Source organism: Cottoperca gobio, chromosome 9, assembly GCF_900634415.1.
Source record: "Cottoperca gobio chromosome 9, fCotGob3.1, whole genome shotgun sequence".
NCBI lineage: Eukaryota > Metazoa > Chordata > Actinopteri > Perciformes > Bovichtidae > Cottoperca > Cottoperca gobio.
Window position 1 is genome coordinate 28,208,677 of NC_041363.1, and position 9,903 is coordinate 28,218,579.

Genomic DNA, 9,903 nt, shown 5'->3' on the forward strand with positions numbered 1-9,903 from the left:
AAAAAGAGAGTGTATGTATATTTCTGTCTTTTTGCGTCACCTTAGTGCTACTAGGGCGCTTACACATTGCATACTTTGGTGTTCTTACGAGGTGCGATTACTTTGCTTACCTTCGCCAGCTTCATCATCCTTTACTTGCCAAAGAAACTGTATTCAAGCTTAAAAAAAAGTTATTAATTGTAAATCATTTTTCAGGCAATAAAATAACCGTTCAGATTCCCAATACGTGATTAGTTTATCCAAATAACGCGTTTACATTACATTTACACCGCCCTATTTTTTGGAGCTGTTAGCTGTGTGAGAGCGGCTGCCTCCCACCTTCAGATGCATACAAAAGTCACAAGTTACAGCTGTAATTTACATCTTCACTATTGATGATGTGCAGTCCTTGTTTGTGCAGCTGACATGTTGAAGCACAGAGAGGATGCATCACTGTGACCACAGACAGCTTGAGAGCTGCTGCCTAAATGAGCTACAAATCTTTTTGCATTACTCTTAGCTACAACAGTTACCCAAGTGTTCCGTTGGAAGTGGGTTTTGTGAATAGCAGAGGAATTCCTGTGCTCTCCATGTGCCGTTGTCTGCCACAGTAACTTTGCTGCATGCTTTCTATTATTCATGCTGTGTAGATTGTGAAATGCCACTGGAGCATAGTTCATGTCTTTATCCCTCAACAACTCAAAAGACAAAGTTTTGTCTCCACCATACACAGTGCCAAATAATTGAAAAAAATGCAACAATAAAATTTAAAGACAAAGATATGAGTGCAAGTTAGCAGGAAACTCAAACGTTACATTGTACTGTTTTTGAGAAACAAATGTTACGAGACTTTCTTTAGCCAAGATGAAGGTGGTTTTATATTATGATGACATAAGCACAAAGGTTTTCTTTCTTATGCCATTGTAGTACAGCATTGCAACATTTTGATTGAAAAAATGTTCTTCTGTAATTTGTACAACAGAAGTAATAAGACGATACACGTTTATTTTATTTTATACATGTTTGCGTGTCTCATAGCCAACTATAAGCGTAGACTAGAGCATATACCACTACACTGCACCTGCAGAAGACTTCTTAAGGCCTGGGAAGAGAGGGGAATTTGAAATAAAGACTTTGTGGTGAATGGATCTAATCTGTTTCTTGTAGGGGGTACTTTGATTGAGGTGGGGGAATGTGAAAGAAGATTAGGAACAGCAGAGAGGGAGTTCCTCCAGACGTCAGCCATCAGCTTTCTTACCCCCCTCAGGAACTTTCTGGAAGGAGACTGGAGGACCATTTCCGTGAGTCTGAAACACATCTGTCGTGAACTAATAATCCATGGGTTATTGTTGTCCAGGAGATGGTTGTATAGTGAGGGATCAACAATCATTGCAATAACTGGTGTTCCTTTTCCCTTCACTTGCTCAATTTCTTTCCATCTAGCTTTCTAATATTCCAGGCTGCCTTTATGATAGTCTGTCACAACTAGAAGAGCTAAAGCTAAACAGTTTGTAGTCTAGAACTAGTACACTTATTGGTCTATAATTTGGACAGTCTAACATCGTTTTAGTATAAGTGACATACAGTAGATGCCTCTTTTTGTAAGGATGGTGTTTCTCCCCCTGATGAGACCCAGTTGAATGTCTTTAATAAAATAGGTGTCAAAACATCTTTTAAACTTGATTTTTTTTAAGTGTAGACATAATCAGTCATTTTAAAAAGGCTTCCTCCGTGGTATACTTTTAATTAATATACTTTTAATAAAACACTTGAACATGAGTACCTGCTGATTATATTGTTTATAGTGATGGAAGTAGTCATGTTGCCTAATTAATGGAACATTTAGGGGATTAGGGGCTTAAAAAAAAATTAACAAAGATTTCCAAAGACTTATCTTTGGAAACTTTGGGATCTCTACTAGATACAAAAATAATGTTCTGTGGTTCTGAACAATGCTTGGCTGCACAATAGGAGTTGGTAAAAATGGATTAGAAAACTTCCACAGTTGGTTCAAGTAAAAACCAGTCAAGCCTTTCCCCTGTAAAGTATGAACCTGTCCACCAGAGGTCAGTTGGTTGCTTGACTCTTGTATGACACTATGTTAAGCCTACGGCAGTTCCACGCTCTGTTATAGCCTGCTTTAACTGCGCCATGCTAAGACGTACATTGTCGTGGTCGCTCACGGCTCAGCTCAGCTGCTCCCTTATTGTGTCATTGTGGGCATTTCAGAAAGAACGGCGTCTTCTGGAGAATCTTCGATTGGACCTGGATGCCTGTAAAACCCGTCTGAAGAAGGCCAAGGTTGCTGAGGCGAAGGCTGCGGTGAGTCCTTTAGTGCAGCCCCACCCCCCCCATAATGAACTAAAAGTTTTGCTGGTGCTGGCATTAAACATGACTAACTGTCTGTGTATCCATAACCTTTGCAGTGTGATGGTGAAGTGAGTATTAAATACATTTTTAAAGACTTTCAGTATGATGCACATGTTAGCTTGTTTTTCCTGTCTCACTTGCTTTGATGTCATTTTTTGTGCCACTGTCAGCTATTGGAAACTATTATTAAGAAACTATTAATCAACGGTTAAAAAAAAAAGCAAAGCAATGGACTGAAAAAACATGTTTAACCTGAAGATGACTCTTTGCAGAGAAATCTTGAAACTTATTAAACAATATGATGGGAAATTCACCCCAGTCATTGACCAAATGCAGCAAAGCACTGGGCTGTGACTGGTGGTCTTTATTCTCCCAGCCGCTTCTGAGTTCAAGAAAGTGTTCTTTACAGTAGAACTCATGAGAACAGTTCACTCGGGTCTATTTGGTTATTTTGACTCTTGCATCACAACTAGATTAATGTCTCGGCAAATGCAAAGACAGAAAAAGGTTGACTGTAAATATTCTAAAACCTGTATGGATGAAGTCTTGGCTGAAGTGTTATTTGTTGAGATTTGTGTTCAAAGCATTTTTATTAATTTGGGATAAAAACAAATTTGTTATAAGCTTTTTCCCTAAATGGAGATTAAAGTACAGTAGCAATAATTGAGATTTGGACATTTTCAATTATTCATCATAGTCTCTATGACTATGCTCCGTCTGGCATACATGGTTTACCTGAATATTTATAACAATGCAACTTTAATATAAATCATTTCTCTGAACATCAGCTGTGAATAAAATGCAGCATCTGTAGTGTTAATCTGTTGAACGGCCCAAACAGTCGGCCCACATAAAACCAATACAGAGTTGAAGTGACACAAACCTACTGTTCTCAGTTAAACTCCGGTGCTTGTGTCTGTTTCTCCAAACTGGGGGCGTGCTGACTTTGACTTTGTTCTATGAAGGATTGTGCCTTCACAAACTTTAGTTTTCAGTATGACGATAATAAAGTCAAACGTTTTGTTGACTGACGATGTCAGACTTTTGCAACCTTCATGCATGTTAGCATGGGCATGATAAACTACTGCTTGAAGCTTATAATATTAACTAGTCTTATTTACAGTGGCTTAGTCAGGTGTGTGAACTGCACAGATTAGTCAATGGTTTCAGTGGTGCCAGAGAGGATGTTTACATACAGTCGTGTTGCCTCTCTGCACCTTTCTTTTATGAGTTCAGACACACCTAATGTAAAAGTGTGCTCGCCGGTATTAATAGCTAACCACCTCTCCCATCTTTGGAATTGTAAATGAACAATTAATTGGAAAACTTGTAGTCAGCAATTTAATATTCAAGAGAAAAATAGAAATACACTTAAGGTCACGTTTTTCAGACTTTCATGTTACTGAAAACAAAACTAAATTATCGGCAACTGATATTAATGCAGAGATTGACCATTTCACTATAATCAGTGCTGCACTTTGATTGTTTTGTCTGCATTTCTTGATACATAGTGTGTGCTGAAGTGTGGTTGCCTTGTATACAATGAGTACACAATAGCATAAATGTTAACCAACCTTACTGTTTCTGTAGATGGCTCCAGATTTTCAGGAGACCAGACCCCGCAACTATGTGCTATCTGCCAGTGCCTCTGCGGTAAGGAGACGATTCTGCTGTACTGAACAAACTGGACATGTGAAGTCAACCTTTAAAAAGAACGAGACAATGTCAGGTTCCATGTGCACATACTTCACTCAGAAACAGAGTGCTTGTAATCTTACGTTTCTAAACTGAGATCAAAGGTCATATCATGAAAATAATTAAGGCCTTTAAAGTTTTTGAAAATAGACATGGATCATTGAAAGGGCTTGAATTTATATATTTTGTGCAGGAATAGAAATGCATAAACACAAAAGGAAAACAAACTATTTTGATTGGTCAAATGGTCAGTGCAATGTGTAATGTTAATGGTTTCTGACCTCAAAACAAAAATGAAACAGACCAGCAGCTGCATGCGTCAGTAATTGGTTAGAGCAAAACTAAATCTCGGTCTCTTTGAAAGAAGGTAATGTCCAATTGAGTAAAGGAGTTGTAACAACATGTTGTTTCAATGTGGATATCAGGCAACATACAGCCTTGATCTAAAAGCAAGATGTGCCAGGTTTTATATTTGAGTAACATGGTTAGGCACTTGCTGTACATCACACTAATGAAGGCCTTCTGGGATATCATGCTATGACTTATATATTTTCTCTCCTTTTGTTGTATGCTTGGTCTCTCAGCTCTGGAGTGAGGAAGTGGAAAAAGTAAGTACGTCAACTATGTGGATGTGAACTTAATTTTGCTGCCTTGTCCCATGAGTAATGCCCCAGTATGCCTCAAAGGAACTAGGTTATACTAAGTGTGTAGTCCAACCACGTCCGATAGCAAATGTGCCTATACCTGTTGGCCTAAAAGGTAATTGCAGACACATGAACTGTAATCGGGGAAAATGACACACTTGCACCGTTTCTATCGGAGGTTCAGAAAATGTAAGACAATCTGACAAGCTCTTGAAGCATATGCAGACCTTGATTCCCACTCGATGGATCCCACTCCTAGACTATGGTTTTCTTCTGTTCTGCACATAGTCCAGTACAAACAATTCAGTAGTACAAGACCACTAAAGGCTTGCCTTCGGAATGCTTCTTGGTGTAAAGACATAAAGTGAGTCTTCTGAGGGTTCTAGGGCATGAAAACATCTGAGACTTCCTGACCTATATAAATCACCAGGCAGGTTTATAATTATTCATTACTAGTCTTGTTTAAGTGTGTCTTCAAATGAGAGTCTGGACTTTAGATGTGGCAAGTATCACGAAGGACATAAAGAAAATATGTTACTAGTATTCTTTCTGTTTCAGGCTGAACATGAGCTCCGAGTGGCCCAAAGTGAGTTTGACCGCCAAGCAGAGGTTACACGGCTGCTTCTGGAGGGCATCAGTAGTACACATGTAGGTCACACACACACACACACACACACACACCTTCTTGTTATCATGTTTATATTAAATATAATTTTCTTTATTAAAAGTGAACAATCTGACTGAGAATATGCCGTTCCAGGTATTTTCTAAAACAAATCATTTTGCCTCATGTTTTTTAAATGGACTGATAAAAACTGGTTGAATACAGTAGTCTTACTATTGCATCAGTAATAATAATGCTATAAAATATTACAGTATGTACAATATACAACACTCCTTACTTTGGGAGTAGTAAGTATTCGAGTACCTTTTCATTAAGATGAGCTTAGAAATGTCTTTGTTTAACTGTGACTTGTGTTTTGGCTTCTCTGCAGGTCAACCACCTGCGCTGCCTGCATGAGTTTGTGGAGGCCCAGGCTGCTTACTATAAACAGTGTGATTTCCACATGCAAGAACTACAGAAAGAGCTGGGAAGGTGAGAATCAGGTGGGCGATAACGTGGGAATATGGTGCGACTCACTGGGCTTCACAGCCAATCATCTTCATACAGTATGCCGGGACAATAAGCGCTCAACTTCTACTGTGTAATGGAATCAAATTAGTAACTGAGAGGCATATAGATGCATCTATATTGAATAAATATAAACTGAGCTTTGTTTAATGCTCCAGACACTAGACATACTTTTGTTGAATAAATGTATTGTTATAAATAGGACATTAACAAAACAGAAAGTTGTCCTTGTCCTTAGTTCCAGTCGTGTCCTCTGGTCTGGTTTTGATATTTTTGTTGAAATCATGACAAATCACTTTAATGCCCTTAGTTCTGATGAGGATGTGCGAGTATGGCTCGTCCTCGTGCTTTTTCTCTCTGCGTGTATGTTCACACATTTGCTTGCTTTCCAATACTTCTTAAATCCATATTCAATAATAAGTGCTACACATTGGAAATCATTGCATTCGGTTAAATTCCCACTTTAGGTACAGAACAAGATTGAGTTCCTTGTTGGCTTTTCTAGCTAAAGGGTCCTGTTGTCATGGCGGTGAAACAACCTGCGCAAGCAGTGCTCCGACACTTTGGTATTTTCCTGACCATGAAGTTCTCTTTGCCCACCTGGTGTGGTATTTAGGTGCACGGGTCAGAGGAAAGGCACTAACCAGTGAAGTTCAATCAAATAAGGCAGTGCAAAGAGAACAGGTTTCAGACTTCAGACTTTTTCTGGCCAACATCACTCCGCTGCCACTTTCATCAACAAGAGCCAACTATATACTTATATCATGCAATAATGCTTCAAATGTAGATAAACTATTTAATTAAAACAATTAAACTTGGCATAAAAAAGTAGGTTCCTCTGTAACTCTACATTGATCTATGAATTAGAGAGCGGCTTAATACTGAGAAACGTCTCCTTCAGGTCAGTGAAGGCAGCAGGACCCAGCCAGTACTTTGAAACAGGCTCGGATAGAAAAGTGGTGCCATTACACACAGCTGTGTCTGTCTTTACTTTCAATTACTCATGTGGCTGCTACGGAATAACCACACACACACACACACACACACACACACACACACACACACACACACACACACACACACACACACCTACAAATATTGTAGCGAACGGATAAATGGCGGTAGAAGACATTATCTTTGAGTCAGCACACATTCAGCTCCGCCCCCAACACACACACACACACACACACACATACCAGTCAGAGGCAGAGTGGAGGAAAGGAGAGGTGAGAACAAAAAGAAATTGCGCCACGCACAATCCTGTGTGCTGATACTGTTTTTACTATTTATGTTGTGTTATTTCTGTATGTTTGTATTTTATTTGTATGTTCTGATCATCACTGCATCATCTGCCTGCTTTCCCTCAGGATTCCAAATGCATTTGCACTGAACTCCACTCACTCTACAGTTCCTGCCGGCTCTGCATCAGAAGGCATCAGCAGCCCTGTGGAGACAGACACACTGAACATTGAAGAAGTTCAGCCACCAGCTACAGGAACCCGCAAGGCCAAAGTCCTTTATGATTACGATGCTGCTGACTCCAGTGAGCTCTCCCTTTTAGCTGATGAGGTAAGGTTTCATCATCAACTTGCAGCTCGTAGGTTGAGTAATGGCTATTGGCCACTGGCCAGACATTTCTCTAGGATAAGATAAGATGATCCTTTATTAGTCAGCGGTGACATTTACAGTGTTACAGCAGAAAAAGGGATAGTGCAACAACTAGAAGCCTTCGTGTAGGTCCAGGTCTAAACAGTAGCCCTGACTGGTGGATTTCAAGTAATGTGTCTGCCCTTTTCTTTCAGATTTTCTTATGATAGTGAAGTCGGTCTTTCCTTTAAATGTCCCACCTCTGATATAAAACTTAGTTGCTAACCCTGATTAAGTCAGCTGTGTCCCTGATGACCCTCATGAAAATTGAAACTAGGTAAAAATAGCCCCACCTTTCCAGTCTTTCCACCAGCACATGCCACCGCACCATGGAACTAGAGGCTGTAGACGTCAAATTATTCTCCAAGTTGCTTTTTCAATTATTTCATGTTCTAAAGCCCCTCTTCCCCCTGTTATATTTGATCCGGCCATACATTTTGTGTTACAGCTCATTACAGTTTACACAGTGCCGGGGATGGACTCTGACTGGCTGATTGGTGAGAGAGGAAACCAAAAAGGAAAAGTGCCTGTCACATACCTGGAGCTTCTCAGCTAAAGAACACACACACTCACACACAGACACACACACAGACACGCACACACTTGTTGGCGTGTGAGTATTACTGAATCAACAAGGATATTTCATTCACATCATTAAATGTCACTTTCACACTAACATGTGACCTTGAATAGCACTCCTGCACAGTAAGTGTTGGCAGAAGAGTTAGAACACTCTTCTCCATTCACATGACACTGACAGCAGGGATGATGGACACATTGTTACAATGAGTGCAGGAAGATCCCCATGGGGAGTGGTTAGCATTCCTTTTGGATATGTTTTGTGGATTATTATGATAATGTTTTCTTTTCCTATTTATTACTTATTTATTGTTGTGCATCCCGATGGTTCAGGTAGACCTTCCACACTCTCCTTCCATCGAAATGATGTCTCTGGAAAAGTATCTTTATTGTTCCATAAAGCTGTTCATGGAGTTTGTCTTTAGAAGCAGCAGTATGGATAAAACAAGCATGCAATAACAACAAGTCCATGATTCTCCTGCTTAAAGGGCTGATGACAAGTCTTTCAGTTAAGTTCAGCTTATCTCTGTAAGACAGACAGTCCTCATTGAAGAAGTGAAAACAAACGTGGATAAACAAAATATCTGATTATTGTGACCACATCACTACAGACGTGTCATTATTCTGTTGTGTTGACTGAAGTCTCCTGTAATTACAGCTTTATTTTGAATCTATAAATACAAATGAAAGATGTGACTGCTTCCTAGTTCTGTTCTTCCCCTTTCTTCCAATACGACATGAACAGAACAGAATTTCTTGTTGGTTGAATCTGTTTTCATCCTCAAAAAAATAAAACATTAAATATGACATTAGCTTACTAAAGAACAATAACTATAAAACAGCAAGTAAAGTTTTTCATGGATTGTTATCCTATCATCCTCAACCCTTCAGAAGAAGATCTGCTAATTGTTATGAATGTTATTTCCTGTGTTATTTCAAGCGACAATAACATTTTGTGGACAGTTGGATGGAACATTACGAGCAACAGTTTTGGTTGACTGAGTCATGTCTTTCACTTGTTTTGATTAGTTTTATTTTGCCTGTCACGCCTTTCCACGGCACTGAAGATGTCCCTAAACACCTGTGCAGCAAAAAAAAACCTCCCCTCCTAACTGCCTTAACATGATGGGAAGGAACTGCTAAGGCCAACTGCTGCAAACCAGAAAATGTGCTCTTCTCAACAAAATGTCCACAGACTTGATGGCATGCAAGACTGCAACTACTTGTACTCACTTGTGTGTGTGTGTGTGTTGGTGTGATTTTGGTTTGACCATTAGTGTTTTCTGAATTAACGACGTTCCTGTTTGTTGCTGTTTTGTCTGTTACTACTTCAAAGTGTCTTCGGTCTTAGTGCTGCATGTGCTACAGCTAGTAGCTTGTCCTGCTGGACATGTGCGTGTATACGAGTATATGATGTCTGGTGGGATCAGAACTTGAGCACCAAAATGTTTGCACAAAAACTAATGTGCTCTCTCACATCCAGTATGTGTCCATGCATGCACTTAGCAAAATGTTTGAAGATACAAAACTCTGCCAGCAAAGGAGAAGTGAAATGAACTGGAGACTCAAACCAATAGTTTACCCGCAGTCAATGAGAGGTGAGAGACGGGTGGCAGACGAATGTAATCTCCGTCATGTGTCATGTGCTTTACTCTTGTGCTCATTGCACTCATTTTGGAGGAATTGTTCTTTTCCAAGATGTTTTTTACTTATACTGTTGTAATTCTGTTTACCTCATTATTATTATTATTATTATTATTATTATTATTACATATTTTGTTAAAATATGTATTGCCTGTTCCTTAACTATGCTGAATAAATGAAATGTATGGGATTTAATAAAAAGATTTATTTGAA

General features: G+C 39.3%; 1 protein-coding gene across 4 annotated transcripts in view; it reads left to right on the forward strand.

Annotated features, from left to right (window-relative positions):
* LOC115012925 (endophilin-B2-like) overlaps positions 1–9,903 on the forward strand; it is a 15,899-nt gene extending 5,996 nt beyond the window's left edge. For 2 of the 4 annotated variants that reach the window (XM_029438777.1, XM_029438779.1), the window contains 9 exons: positions 1,147–1,280; positions 2,209–2,301; positions 2,406–2,417; positions 3,940–4,002; positions 4,629–4,652; positions 5,247–5,336; positions 5,684–5,784; positions 7,188–7,389; positions 7,916–9,903. In XM_029438777.1, coding sequence (XP_029294637.1) covers positions 1,147–1,280; positions 2,209–2,301; positions 2,406–2,417; positions 3,940–4,002; positions 4,629–4,652; positions 5,247–5,336; positions 5,684–5,784; positions 7,188–7,389; positions 7,916–8,023 — 827 coding nt within the window. In that variant the 3' untranslated portion in view covers positions 8,024–9,903. The remainder of the gene's footprint in view (positions 1–1,146; positions 1,281–2,208; positions 2,302–2,405; positions 2,418–3,939; positions 4,003–4,628; positions 4,653–5,246; positions 5,337–5,683; positions 5,785–7,187; positions 7,390–7,915) is intronic. The other 2 variants (XM_029438778.1, XM_029438780.1) reach the window with 1 other exon arrangement.